Here is a 14,258-nt window from a genome sequence, read left to right on the forward strand (position 1 = left end):
CTAAGAATCAGGTTATCTTCTCTTCTATGTGTGTGTGTGTGTGTGTGTGTGTTTTAATGTTTTAAGTCCCACTTGCAGCTTTTAATAGAAAGAGCTCTCTCTTCACCACCACGTTTCTGAGCATGCCACACATTCAGTCATTTCTGGGGTTCATCACTCTTAATAACCCCAAACAGTCCTTGGATTCCCCCACCTATCATTGCCATGAGCGTACTGCAGAAGCAAGGCGCCCTTTATAGAGCTGAGCTCCCCTTCTCCGAAGAGAAATGAAAGAGAGAAACAAAGCTATAGAACGGGATACAGGGGAAAGTCGTGTGTTCTACATAGGAAAATCTAGCTACAAACAAGACCTGTTTCCAGCACCTTATCGTAAGCCAGAATTGTAGGACCTCAGCTGTAGGCTGAGCCCTTATGAAAGTCTACACTGAAAACTAGAAGCATCTTCTGGCTAAAATCCCAAAATTGGTGCTGAAGCTTCCTCCCGCTAGTAAATTAGTTTCAGGGGCCTTCCTAATATTAGTGAGAGGATGCTCCTCTCCCAACTCAAGCCAATTGCCATATTCTACACTCTTCATCTCCTTTCAGAGTTTCAATAACCCGAGATCTTGGGACTATCCTAGCTAGCAGTGGTAGGATATTTTTAGCCTTAATTCCTATCCCATCTATAGCCACTGACTTTAGATACTCAGACTACAGAGATAATCAAGGCTGTTCTCCTTCTCTGCCTTCCCCACAGACGCTAAATCCTCTAACAACACCTATAACTCATGTAGTCTTCATAACCCATCAGGCTCAGACTCTGCCTCTTGCTTCAATTTTATTTACTAATGTGGAGTCCCTAGCTCCTGTCCCACTGCAGTCCAAATCTCTAAATGCGTTCCTTTTGCTATACTCCTACATCAGCACCCACGTCTAGAATCCGCACACCTTTAGGTAATCTATGCCTTGTCAGCCTACAATGGCCCTACCACCGAACCCTGTGGGTTCGTCCCTCATTTGGGGCAGGATCTCATACTGAAAACCACAGGAACCCGACCCAAGAACGATATGATATCTTCGCTGACGTGAGCCAAACGGGAGGCTTCCTCCCCTTCCTCCTTCCTCCCCAGGCAGTGACCTTGCAAGCTCATCAGCAGACTGGTCCAGCGTGGGGGAGAACTGGAGCAAGCAAGCCAGGGATGGCTAGGACTGAGGAAGGAGGAGAGAGCACGAGGAAGAAGAATGGAGCTGCGGGAGGATGGAGAGGGGCGCAGTTGCAGCAGAGATGAAATGGTGCGCCTAGTCTTCAGCAAGTCAATACTGAAGAACGGAATGTAAATATATATGTATCTATTAGCGAGCCAAACGTGGTTCTCCGAACGCTAATCAAAAAAATCAGGCGTGCGCACGCAGGCGCACAGGCGCCCGGCGCCGGTGCCTTCCTCGGGCCCGGGGCTGGACAGCTCTGCCCGCCCCCTCACCTGCTGGACAGCTCCTCGCCCCCACCCGGGAACCCGCCTCGCCCGCCGCACCGGAGCGGAGCCGAGCGCCAGCCCGCAGCCCCTGGGCAGCGCGGGCGCCCCGCCTCGGCCCCCCGCCTCACTTTCTCAGCAGGCTCCACGCCCCCTCGCGCTCGCTCCTCCGGGGCCGCCTCCGAGACCCTTCCCTCTGCGGCCGCTTTCCCTCCCAGACCCCCCCAGGGCTCCCCACGGCGCGCACTTCCCCACCTCCCCAGCTCACAGGAACCTGTCAGGCCCGCCTGACGTCTCCCCGCCGCCGAGCGCTCTTGGCTTCCGAGCCCGGCGCCGCGGCGAGCGGGCGCCAGTTCCGCGTCTGCACCGGGGGGGCGCGTACCACTCCGACCCGATGGCGGAGGGGGAGGCCGAGGGGGCCGGGGCCGTACCATTCGCAGCCCGGGGAAGCAGCGCACCGGGGAAGCGCGGGGAGGAAGGCGGCTACGCACACACCTATCGCTGTGGGAGTGGGAACGCGATGGGAAGCACTGGGCTAGCCCAGTGCCGGGAGGTGCCGAGGGGAGGACCCAAAGGAACACGTTTTGTTTTGGTTGCTCAGACAGCTTTTAATTCGACTTGGTTATGGAGCCCGTCTTGATGAAACAGTGGTTAACATGAAGGTACTTCGTAAAATCAACTGCCCCTAAGACTTTCTGACAGTTTCTTCAAACCTCATCTGGCTCCCCCTGCACGCTGTTTGGACGTGCCCAGCCGCCCCGGCAGGAAAGCCAACTAGTCGGCCGCCGGACTCTACCAATTCTGGATGGCGGGGGCATTTATGCCAGGTATCACCTACACCAAGGTAGGGGGAAGCGGGAACGGTGCCGCGATGCCCGCTGGGAAATGGAGTCCAATCTTTTTGACAACTCAGACACTTGTCATCCTCCACGAGCCTCCGGGGACTTTTTCTTCGAGTCCCCCCAGGGCCCAGAGCCCGAAGGGAAGTATTACCCGGCCCGGGGTCTTGAAGGCTGTACTCCTTGTCAGATGCCAGTGTTAAAAGTAAGACGTTACACGCACACGTGAAGCGTACTGCTGAGTTATTGCTGAAGCTCCAACTCCTCCCCAGACAGTACGAGCACCTGCTTCTGCCTTGATCATTAAAGGGGAAGGTGCCCCAAAGCCTAAGCATTTCTCTTATGCCGCGGGCCTAGTGAACAAAAAAAGCTGTCACTTGTGATTTTTGTCCCACTCCTGAATATGGAGGCAGGTTTTAATGGACACAGGCTTCCTCCACCGCAGCACCCCTACCCTCGATCCAGAAACTGGTTTCCCTATCTTGGCCTTTCTGTTCCAAGCGCCAGACCTATTGGTGAAACAGCCCCGAGGCAGTTACAGCCAAGCTGCAGAATGATAGCGGAGAATTTCTTTGGGGCCCTATGGGGAAAAACAGGAAGTGGTAGAGACAAGATGGGCAGGGCCCTGAAGAACCCTGTGCAAAGTGGCCTTCCTGGCTAGTTTATTTGGTTGGGTCAATAAGGGCTTCAGATGTGCACTACGTTAGTAGGTCCCCAACTGCCCAGCAGCCACAGAACACCCAGCCCTTTGACGCTCCTTTAATGCCATGCAAGGATCTCCTTCGCCCAGCTCCCAGGAATGTTTGCCCTTCTCAGTCTGCTCCACCTCTAGGAAGCAGTCCGTAAGCCTCAGTCGTGTGTCCCAAAGCCCAGAGGACATGGAGGAAGAACCGCGGTCATTCGTGGACATCCCAGATCTCAGACAGCAGCGGGGGAAGCTTTTTGTCCTGCAGGCGAAGCGCAAACACTTGCTCTGAATGGACGCTGCTCAATGTCCGGAGGCTCACCAACTTCATTAGCATCCGTGGGAACATCAGTCGGTCCTGGAAAAAAAAGAGTGAAAGAAGAAAGAAAGAAAGAAGTCTAGCTGTTGCTCTTCCCTAGAGAAGGTGAGCTGGGGCAGGGAGATTTTGAGAAAGAAAGATAAAGAACTGCCCATGCTAGGTGTAAGCAAGAGTCCTGAAAGAAAGTGGATATCTGAAAAGGGGCCCGAAGAGCAGAAGAAAAAGGCACTGGGGAGACTCACGTCCGGGTGGTTGATGGAGACATAGGCATGCAGGGCCTCCACATATGTGTGTTGCAGCCTCTCTACCTGGAGCTGGTCCTGCACGTTGGGCCGGTCTGTAGGTCACCAACAAAGTTGAGGAGCAGGTCTGGCCGAGGTCTTGGTTCCATACCCCAAATCATAACTCCCAAATAGGGACACATCCCACCCAACCTCCCGTCCACAGTAACACAGCAGGGTCCTCCACACTACAGCCCTCCTAGGTGAAGGTCTCTGACTCAGTTTCCCTCTTGCCCCTCCTCCGCACCTGCAGAGAAGATGCTGATGGCGATGAGCAAGGCAAACTCGGCATCGTTGAGCTGCAGTTCGTTCATGGCTCTGGAGAACTCAAAGATGGGATTGATGAACTCCACCTGAAGCCCTGGGGAGGAAGGGACACTGAGGGTTGTGGCGGGCCCGGGGAGAACATCCTCCGACTCAATGTGGGGGACTGCTAGGAAGTCACTGAAAGGTCTCCAGGTTTCTGCTGGGCAAGAACAAGCTTCTTAACTTCTCCACGGGTCTCCTCTGTGAAATTCGAGTCAGGTGGAAACTGGCGAGCAAAACCAGTCTGCTGGGAATGGTAGTGCGTGAATGTAATTCCAGCACTTGAAAGGCTGAGGCAAGGGGATTCCAAGTTTCAAACCAGTTTGGGCCACATAGCAAGATTCTATCTCAAAACAAAACAAAAACCTATTGTGATGGTGTGATGGTTACTTGGTTGTCAATTTGACAGGCTCTGAAATCACTTAGAAAATGGACCTCTGGGCATGTCTGTGAGGGACTGAATAAAAAGAAAGCTGAGCACTCGATTCATCTGTCTCTGTTTCACGACTGTGGATCCCATGTGACTATCTGCATCAGGGGTTCTCAACTGTGGGCTGTGACCCCTTGGGGGTCAATATCAGATATCCTGCATAGCAGATACTTATATTATGATTCATAACGGTAACAAAATTACAGTTAAGGTTGAAGCACTAGGAAGGTTGAAAACCACTGCTCTACATCTACTGCTACACCTATCCCCATGATGAACTACATGCTCAAGCCAGGGGTCAATACAACCTTCCTTCTTTTTTGAAAAAGATTTATTTATTTATGTATACAGTTCTGTCTGCATGAGTGTCTGCATGACAGAAGAGGGCGGCAGATCTCATTACAGATGGTTGTGAGCCACCATGTGGTTGCTGGGAATTGAACTCAGGACCTCTGGAAGAACAGCCAGTGCTCTTAACCTCTGAGCCATCTCTCCAGTCCCAACCCTTCCTTCCTTAAGTTGCCTTTGGCCTGTATTTTGTCAAGGAACTGAAGAAAGCAACTAATACAGATGGTGACATGATAAAGTAAGTATGCAGAAGGTTTAGCATGAAAAGTATTGCATTAAACAACAATTATTAGGATTCTCAAGGATGCCCTGTTTCTAGAAATAGATATCTTTTACTTTGCTTATAAAGAAGCCCTTTTTGACTGGCAAATGGCCTTATCTGAATACTAGGCTACAGCTGATAGAGCACATCTTGGATAGAATGTGGCTGAGGGTGTGGACTGCAGTTCGAGACTGCCAGGATTTGACTCCCCTGAATCTACTACTTACTAAGCTGGGTGAAGTGATAAGTTATTTAACCTATCTGTGCCTTAGAGTCCCCACCTGTAATCTGGGGATAATAAGATTTCCCTTATAAACTTCTTAGAATAATGAATGTATATGTGGTATCTACTATGTATTCATTAAATATTTGTTTGTTTGAAGCAGGGTTTCTCTGTGTAGCTTTGTGCCTTTCCTGAACTCACTCTGTAGCCTAGGCTGGCCTCGAACTCACAGAGATCCACTTGCCTCTGCCTCCTGAGTGCTGGGATTAAAGGCGTGCACAACCACTGCCTGGCTTTATTAAATTTTTTAAAAGACTTCATTTTTGTGATAAGGTCCCATGGAGCCCAGGCTGGCCTCAAATTCACTATGTAGCTGAGGGTGGCTTTGGACTTCTGACCTTATGAGTGGTACTATTATGAATATTCAGTACCACAGCCAGTTTATGTGGTACTGGGAATTGAATCCAGGCCCTCGCTAGGCAAAACACTCTACCAACTGAGCTTGGTTGACCTTTTCTTTGTGTAATGAGACAGGGTCTCTCCATATAGCCTTTAGTTGTCCTGGAACTTTATATAGAACAGGCTGGCCTAGAACTCAAATAGATCTTCCTTTCTCTGCCTCATGAGTGTTGGGATTAAAGGCATGTGCCACCATGCCTGGCTTCTACCATGGTTTTTGTTTTTAGGTTTGGTTGTGGTTTTTTTTGCTTTGTTTTGGTTTTTGTTGTTGTTTTGTGACAATGTCTCATATAGTCCCCAGGCTAGCTAAGGATGGCCTTGAACTTTGTGTGTGTGTGTGTGTGTGAGTGTGTGTGTGTGTGTGTGTGTGTTCATGTACGTGGGAAGGGGGTGCACATGCCCATTTGCTCTGTGGAGGCCGGAAGTGAACCTCAGATGTCTTCCTCATTGCTTTCCACCTTAGTTGTTTGAACAGTCTCTCACTAACCCTGGCAAGCTATTTAGTCTAGATTGGCTAACCACTGAGCCCTGGGCATCCGCCTGTCTCTGCCTGCTCCCCAGCACAGGGGTTACAGATGCACACTACTTCTCCAGCCTATGGACTTGAACCGATGATCTTCATATTTGTCTCCCCATTTAAAACAACAACAACAACAAAACCCAGTAATAATCAGCCAGTCTTCTTTCAGAGAATACAATGAGCATGCAACAACCCCTGACCTATAGCCAGGCACCTGCTGAACATGTCTTCCCTCGCATCGTCAATGTGTCCGCCCCACACTGTCTTCTAGGCTTTCTCAGATCTCTTTCAGCAGCCATCTGCTACGCTTTTCCATCCAGGTCTCTTGATGACTCACTCCTGAACTTTCACCCTGATGTCTCTCCAGTGTTGTGTGTGGATCTAGTCAATAGGCCAGCTTCATTTTGTAGAGCATTTCTTGATGAAATTTTAAGCTCCAATATGCTAAAAGTCCCCCATACAAAGAAAAAGGGAAGGTTCTGGAATTGTGCTGTGCTCTCGTGAGGGTCTGCTAACGCTCGCTGGAGGGATCCCTCACATGAGATTGGTTCATATTAGTCAGCCATTGTACACAACATATGGCAGTGGATGGGGTGGGGAGAGACTTGACAAAACAGACAAAACAGAGCCTCTGGGGAAAGAAAAGCAGGACACACACACACACACACAGAGAGAGAGAGAGAGAGAGAGAAGAGAGAGAGAGAGAGAGAGAAACAAGATAGACAAACCTTAAAAAATGGTTAAAAAGAGAAGAAAGAAAAAATAAAAAGAGCCTTCTGTTCCTTTTTCTCAAGAACACACTGATAAAATGAGAAATGAAAAACACGATGACATCAAAACTGCTTAAAGAAAGAAATCTTATAAATAGGTGCAGATTCAGATAGCACAAGTCCACGAGTGCTGAAGGAACAGGAAGGGTTCAGAAAAGAGCGTGTCCTGACAGGCAAGGGTTAAGAAAGTCTAAGTCAGCAACCATTTGAGGGGTGTTTGGTGGGAAAGAGGGGCAGGGCTGGTTTTAAGTCTGGACAGCACCTTCATATTGCCCACTAAGTACCCCGACATTCAGAAAAACAAAGAAGCGCAGCGGGGCTGACAGAGCCTTGCCGTCCCCTGCAGTTCAGGGAGGCCTTCCTAGAAGGGCCACATTGGGACAAGGGGCTCAGGGGTTAGCCTGAGTCACCAGACGCCAGTGAAAGCTTTCTGAACTATCGGCCCTGAGAAGTCACAATGTTAGCTGTATTTCACAGCCTGCTCTCTCAGCTGCCAACTCCTCAGTCTCCTCCAGACTTCTGCCACCCTTTCCCAGCCCCACTCCTCCAGACTTGCATCCTTTCCCAGCCCCAGCCTCATCATGAGCATCCCCAACAGCTGAATAAGAGAACCTTCCACTGCTTAGCACCGAGCGGCACCAATTCCACCCGATCCAGAGGAAACACTGGATTTAATCCTACAGCTCTCCCATTCTGCACGTTTATCATGCTTCAGCTCTGGTTGTTCAGCTCACCGGGTGGGGGACAGAAAGAGAGTAAGGCTCGAGTGAGCCTGCGTGATCTTAAAGAGCATTATCTGAAAAGGGTTTCTTCCTTTTGTCTCGAAAGGCTGATACAGTGGTTTTCAAAACGCTTTCTTTCTTTCTTTTTTGTTTTGTATTGTTTTTCGAGACAGGGTTTCTCTGTATAGTTTTGCGCCTTTCCTGGAACTCACTTTGTAGTCCAGGCTGGCCTCAAACTCAGAGATCCGCCTGCCTCTGCCTCCCAAGTGCTGGGATTAAAGGCGTGCATCACCATCACCACCACCCGGCTTCAAAATGCTTTTTTAGCTATACAATATTCTCAACTTTTAAGCAGAAGCACAACGCAGATTTAAGTAGAGCTTCATTGGTTAAAACAAGAATGAACACCCCCACCCCACCCCCGCGCTCGGCCGGGCCTGGTCTCCTCCAAGAAGATGCTTACAAAACCTCCTCAGATGTGCCAGTGGACAGAGGTCTGTTTGGCGCAGTTAAGTGACTGATCAACATCCCAAACTTCTCTCTTGGAAAAACAAGTGGTGTCCTCACTGTATAACCGCCCAAACCTCAGGTCCACGGCTCTCTAATCCTGATGGGCCCCATGAGGGCAAGCGCCAGTGCCCTGGCCATCTTAGATCTTACCTGCTTTGGCAAAGTCTTCCCGGTTGTAACTGAAGTCCTTGAGGAAGGTGATGCTCTCGCTCCCAGGGTTGTACCTCCGTGACGTCTCCAGAAGCATCACCTGCACACAAGCAGCAGCTTTCAAATAGGCACGAAGGGGCTGCTCTTGGTACGTGGCCCTTGAAAGGAGGCTGACTCCCTTTCCCAATGGCTCGGACTCTCCAAGCTGGATCTCTGGAGGTCCCCTACAGATAAGCCTACTCTGGCTCTCCCTTCATCCCACTCCCTTTCAGCCACCTCAATCGCGGAGGTCTTCAGCAAGGCGATCTGGTCCTCCCTGCTGAGCTGCAGGAAGCCAGGGAGCTGTTTGGCAAAGTCAACGATCTCCTGCACGGACACGATGGCCAGCTCAGTGAAATGGGCAAAGCGCTGTTGTCGGGCTTCCCGGCTCTGAGGGTCAGGTGCGATGGGCCAAGGCTACTCAGGGTGGGCAAGGAAGGAAAAAAGCAAGTTGCTGTGAGTCAGGCATCAAGTGAGCTGGTGCCTCGGGCACAGCCACCTCGCCCCAGGTCATCAAGTACCGTGACTCGCAGTCGGTCAGAAAAGGAGCGTCTGTTACACTGTTGCTGGGCAGCGACCAGCTTCTCAATCATGCCCAGTTGCTCCGGGCTGAGCTGTGGCAGGACCTGGGGAGCTGAGGAAACCCGGGGGGACACTGACGTGGCTTGAGTCTGCTCTTCTTCTTGCCGCTTCAGTTTCTTCAAGCGGATCTGTTCTTCTGACAAGACACCTGAAGACAGGGCCAGATGTGAAGTAGGAAGCGGGGTGAGGGTGAACAAGAGGCCGCCATGGGGGAGAGGGGATGGACGGTTTTATGTTCCAGGAACAAAACGTGTGCAAAAGCAAGGAAGTTGTTTCTTTTTCTTTTCTTTCTTTTGTGTTTTGTTTGTTTGTTTTTCAAGAGAGGGTCTCACTATGTAGCTCTTGGCTGTCCCGGAACTCACTCTGTAGACCAGGCTGGCCTTGAACTCAGAGACCCCCTCGGCTTCCCTAGTGCTGCCACTATGCCTGGTTAAGGGAGTTTTAACCCACACCCAGGAGATCCCTGCAGGGAGGGGTAAGCATCTATCTGCCTTCACAACAGGGCGTCAATAGTCTCCCACCCACGAGCTCTTCCCAGTTCCTGCTCCGGACACTTACACTCCTCCCGCATGCCAGCCTGGAGGCATTTGCGCAGCCGACACTCCTGGCATTTCCTCCGCATGTAGGTGTCCATGGGGCAGTGGCCACCGCTGTGGCAAGCATAGCGCGCGCCCTTGATGACACTGCGGCGGAAGAATCCCTTGCAGCCCTCGCAGCTCAGCACGTTGTAATGGAAGCCAGAGGCCTTGTCCCCACATACACTGCACAGCTCGTTCCCCAGCATTTTGGGGGCTGGCCCCTTTTTCCGCTTTGGTGGACGAAGCTCTGGATACAGACACAAGGCTTAATGTCCTCCCTTCCTTGATCACTCCTGGCTGGGCACTCTTTATTCTCTTCCCTTCATTGAATGATATTCTCTCTCTCTCTCTCTCTCTCTCTCTCTCTCTCTCTCTCTCTCTCTCTCTCTCCTGTCCCTCCCCCATCTCTCAGATTCACAATATATAGCCTAGGTTGGCTTTGAACTTTTGAACTCCTAGGCTCAAGTGATCTTGCCTCAGCCTCTAGAGTAGCTTGAATTATCAGGGCATGCCACAGTGCCTGGCTTAATCTATAACAGTTGCTGTCCTTTACCAAGGACTATTATGTCCTAGGTACTGCATGAGCTCTTTATAAGCATTGATCCTTAGGACAATCATGAGGGTTAATTTCAAATCACAAAGAAACTGAGACTCAGAAATGCCTAAGATACAGACCAAATTCATACCAAAGTCACGTGGGATTTAACTGTGACCTTAGAAGGCAAAGGACCCCAGAGTTCCCCTCTCAGATCTAGGGAGCCCCTACCTTCTCCAAATCCAGGTGCTTCTTACCTGTGGGTTCTGTAAAGGTCTCGGCTCTGGGGAGCAGGGCTGTGGGCTCTGCTGCCTCCAACCCCATCCTCACAGCACTTCCGGCAGACTGGGCCATCCTAGCTTCCTCCCTGGCGATGCAGCCGCTCCCTCCCTGGGCTCTTGCATCTTGGGTTTCTGCCTTCCACAATTCCGTTGCCGAGTCTGAGCCCAAATAGAGACACAAAGGGAGTATGGATAGGTTCATGACCTATCCAGACTCCATCCCCAAACGTCTTGGCTATAAACTTAACTCTACCCTTAGAAGGCAGCCAAGCTAGCCAGGAGTGGTGGCACACACCTTTAATCTCTGGGAGGTAGAGGCGGGAGGATCCCTGAGTTTGAGGCCAGCCTGTTCTACACAGTGAGTTCCAGGACAGCCACATTACACAGAGGAACCCTGTCTCGAGGAAAAAAAAAAAAAAAAAAAAAAAAAAAAAAAAAAACAGAAAAAGAAGGCACCCAAGCCCCAGCTCATGCTTTCAGATTCCAGGATCATGTGGAATCTAGGACTAGTCAGTTTCTGTCCTTTGCACATCAAGATCTTAGATGAAGCTGGGCGTGGTGGTGCACACCTTTAATCCCAGCACTCGGAGGCTGAGGCAGAGGCAGGCGGATCTCTGTGAGTTCAAAGCCAGCCTGGTCTACAGAGCGAGTTCCAGGATAGGTTCCAAAGCTACAGAGAAACCCTGTCTCGAAAAACCAGAAAAGAAAAGAAAAAAAAAAAAACTTAGATGAAGATGCTAAGCTTTGTTCCCTGGGTGGGGGGTGGGGTGCTGGAGAGCATCCATTTCCTAGATCAGACAGAACTCTCCAGTGAGGGCTAAGCATGAGACATGTCAGCTCTCCCCAGAAGCAAATCCAGACGGAGGACTTCAGAACAAACACTAGAACCAGGGCAAAGGGTCTGAGGCAAGTAACGCTAAGAACAGATCTGGCTTTGTGCTGCTAAGAAGTGCAGGACGCAGGCAGTGAAGGGGGCTGATTCCTGGGGTAGGAGAGGAGCCAGAGGCCTCGGCTCAGAGAGAAGGTTTGAATAAAGCAGCTTACCAGGACAAACACCAGGTCCTGGAGCCTCCAACCACAAGGACATCTCTTCCTGGAGCCCTGGACATTACCAAGATACTGTCCTGCAGGAATGACCCAGGTTACACCTCCAGAACCAGGCCTTAGCTCCCTTCTCTGCTCCCTTCCATCCAGCCTCAGATTATCGCTGACATTCACTGTGAAGCCTTCTTTGATATAGCCCTAGGAAGTCAGGACTTTTTATTTATATTATTTTTCTCAGTTCGGGAGATTGAACCCAGACCTTCATGCAGGCTAGGCAAATGGTCTGCCATTGAACGATCCCTCCAGCTTGTCAGGACTATTCTCTCTTTCTTTGTTTTGGTTTTTCAAGACAGGGTTTTTCTGTATAGCCTTGGCTGTCCTGGATCTCGCTCTGTAGACCAGGCTGGTCTCAAACTCACAGAAATCGTCTGTCTCTGCCTCCCGGGTGCTGGGATTAAAGGTGTGTGCCACCACTGTCCAGTTTATCAGGACTATTCTTAAATCCATTTTAAAGATAAGGAAACCAAGGCTCAAAGAGGTTAAAGAAACCGCCTGTGGCCACAGAGGTGGGGGTGGTAGCACCAAGAGCAGAATCCTGACTTGTCTGAGGTCTCAGGACTGCTCTATGCTCTCCTCACCCACCTTCTCTAACAGTAGAGAGAGCCAGAGTTAGCAGGACCACGAGACTGGATCCAAGCTCACTCTGAGTCTGCTTGTTAGAATATTTCTGAAGCCCCAGCACAAAGTTCTCATCACAAGACTCTCCCCAGTACAGGGCCTCCTCTCCCAAGAACCCCTCCAGTTCTTTTGAGACCCAGTAAAACTCGATCCCTGCCCGGAACTCCTGTTATCATTATTCCTCACTTTCCCCCAGAGATTCTTCCCTAAGAATATCTTCCCATCCCATCGCTCCCCAGCCCGGATGCAAGGACAGAGCCCCCGGGGCCGCTGTCTAGGAGCCGACCAGATAAATCAATCCCCAGGTCACCAGACTTCCAGGCTGCTTGGTCTCTGGAGCCCCCTTGCTGGAGAAGAGGGTGTTGCAGTGCCCGGACCTCGAGGCCGCAGCGGGCGGCCAGAGACTCGAGCTGAGCCCACAGGGGCCAGCAGGGAGAAGCAGTCAAGTAGGCAAAGGCTGAGGGGAGGGACTGACAAGGGGTCCTTCCTCCCCGCGACCCGGAGCCCTTGGTCTCCTTAGGCCCCCGCCCACGAGGTAGCTTCCCCACCAGGCTGACTCCTCCCCAGCCGGCCACCCCCTTAGCCGGCGCCACCTTGTCCCCTACCCTCTACCAAGACTGTCGCGTTTCCCCGCAGACCGGCCCAGTTCCATGTCTCTCCTTCCTCTCCTCACCCGGGAGCTCTTTGCTGGTACAGAAGGACTGCTTCTCAGGCACCCCCACCCTAATCCCAGCAGCCTCCAGAGTCAGCGTTCCCTCCCCCCTCCCCCCATAGACACCTCGCAGAGCAAAGGTCCCGGCACGGCCCGGAATTGCGACACCAAGGCCCAGCCTGTGTTCCCAGCCTCCCTCCTCCCCTGCCTCTGGGAAGGCGCCAAGCTCTCCCCACTAGCCCCAGGACTGAGCCAAGCGGGTAGTACTCCAAGGGTGAAGACAGGCAGGTGCTGGGCCTTCAAGTGAGCTTGAGTCTGTGTGCCCTGAGGGGGGACAGGGAAGGGGTCAGGCAACAGAGGCCTGGGAGAAGAGCAGATGCTAGCAACCCAGGGGGCCTGCCCAGTACAGATCTCGCCGATAAGCAGGTCGCCTATCCAGAGAGCAGTCCCATCTGGGGTGGTGTCATGAGCTACAGAGTCTACTGTCATAGCTTTCCTGCCTTGCTGCCTGGGACAGGAGATTCCGCCCTGAAGGAACACATCAAGTTTCATTGATTTAATCTCCCAAGGGGATCAGCAGCTGGCTTAGAGAGGAAACACAGTAGATACTAGGTTTCTGTTTGTTAAATGATAAGTAAACAAACAAAGAAAAATATGTCCCTCTTCCATCCCATACTTGTTAGCTTGAGTTTATTTCAACTGGGCAGAATCATTTCTCATTTGGGTCCTGGGTTCAAACCTCAGGGCTAGGGCTACAGCCTACGCCAGGAAAGCACTCCTTGCTGAACTTTGTCCCTATTCACTTGTCTGATCTTGACTGCCCAAGTTAATATCTCTGAACCTCTCTCGGAGTGGGGATAATAATAATAGTTTTGACACATAAGATCAATGTGAGAATAAAAATCAGCACAATGGGGGCCGGAGAGATGGCTCTGAGGTTAAGAGAACTGACTGCTCTTTCAAAGGTCCCAAGTTCAATTCCCAGCACCCACATGGCAGCTCACAACTGTCTGTAACTCCAGTTCCAGGGGCCCCAACACCCTCAGACAGACAGAAATGCAGGCAAAACACTAATGTTCATAAAAGAAAAATCAGCACAGTGTGTCATTGATGTTCAAGGATGGGCAGGGTTATCATTCCACTCCGATTCCTTTAGTGGTTGTCTTTCATCACCTTGAACCTATACATGGTCACCGCTTTGAATCTTTGTTTCCTCATACAAACTCCTCACTATCTCTTTGGCTCCTGAGCGCAACTCCAAGGGGGAGGCAGAAAAATGGCAAATGACTCCATTTTACAGCATTTACTGATGCTCTCTTGAGAGCTTGCCCAAGACCACACAGTTAGTGGCCAAGCTGAGGTCAGAATCCAGATGTCCTTCCTCCAGGCCCACTGATCTTTTTTTCCTGTGTTCAAGTCTAGAGCATTCTCGGGTCTGAGGAAAAGTTCTGAGATGGAAGAAGCTAGGGCTGGTGGGCGGCCGGGCTGGTGGGCGGCCGGGCTGGTGGGCAGCCGGGCTCTGCAAATGCTTCACTTCAGATGTGAGAAGCAGGAGTTGAGGTTACTGCTGGCTGTTCACCCCCTGCCCCATTCC

The 14,258-nt window shown here is 51.2% G+C and overlaps 2 protein-coding genes and 1 long non-coding RNA gene across 54 annotated transcripts in view; 1 reads left to right on the forward strand and 2 right to left on the reverse strand.

Moving 5' to 3' along the window:
- Madd (MAP kinase activating death domain) overlaps positions 1-1,971 on the reverse strand; it is a 44,059-nt gene extending 42,088 nt beyond the window's left edge. For 37 of the 43 annotated variants that reach the window (XM_037204973.1, XM_037204982.1, XM_028878885.2 and 34 more), the window contains exon 1: positions 1,707-1,800. The gene's annotated coding sequence lies outside the window, so the exon portion shown is untranslated. Of the gene's footprint in view, positions 1-1,706; positions 1,813-1,882 lie in introns of those variants that run through there. The other 6 variants (XM_037204983.1, XM_037204981.1, XM_037204955.1 and 3 more) reach the window with 5 other exon arrangements.
- Positions 1,050-3,914, forward strand: LOC119087863. The gene is made up of 3 exons (XR_005091358.1): positions 1,050-1,313; positions 2,053-3,399; positions 3,829-3,914. It is a non-coding gene; the product is annotated as an uncharacterized LOC119087863 (long non-coding RNA).
- Nr1h3 (nuclear receptor subfamily 1 group H member 3) lies at positions 2,931-12,773 on the reverse strand. Of its 10 annotated transcripts, none has more exons than XM_037204985.1 (11): positions 12,686-12,773; positions 11,335-11,414; positions 10,586-10,594; positions 10,267-10,449; positions 9,455-9,721; positions 8,836-9,044; positions 8,552-8,731; positions 8,276-8,375; positions 3,823-3,936; positions 3,537-3,631; positions 2,936-3,333 (listed from the first exon to the last, which is right to left on the reverse strand). In XM_037204985.1, exons 2-11 carry the CDS (start codon positions 11,375-11,377, stop codon positions 3,187-3,189), a joined length of 1,347 nt encoding a protein of 448 aa, XP_037060880.1. In that variant the 5' UTR covers positions 11,378-11,414; positions 12,686-12,773; the 3' UTR covers positions 2,936-3,186. The 10 variants fall into 10 exon arrangements, with proteins under 10 accessions (XP_028734721.1, XP_028734722.1, XP_028734724.1 ...); XM_037204988.1 differs by having other exon boundaries at positions 11,335-11,409; positions 12,686-12,743; XM_037204984.1 differs by having other exon boundaries at positions 12,618-12,706.
- Between the last annotated feature and the right edge of the window lie 1,485 nt (positions 12,774-14,258).

The sequence above is a fragment of the Peromyscus leucopus genome, chromosome 4, assembly GCF_004664715.2.
Source record: "Peromyscus leucopus breed LL Stock chromosome 4, UCI_PerLeu_2.1, whole genome shotgun sequence".
Taxonomy (NCBI): Eukaryota; Metazoa; Chordata; class Mammalia; order Rodentia; family Cricetidae; genus Peromyscus; species Peromyscus leucopus.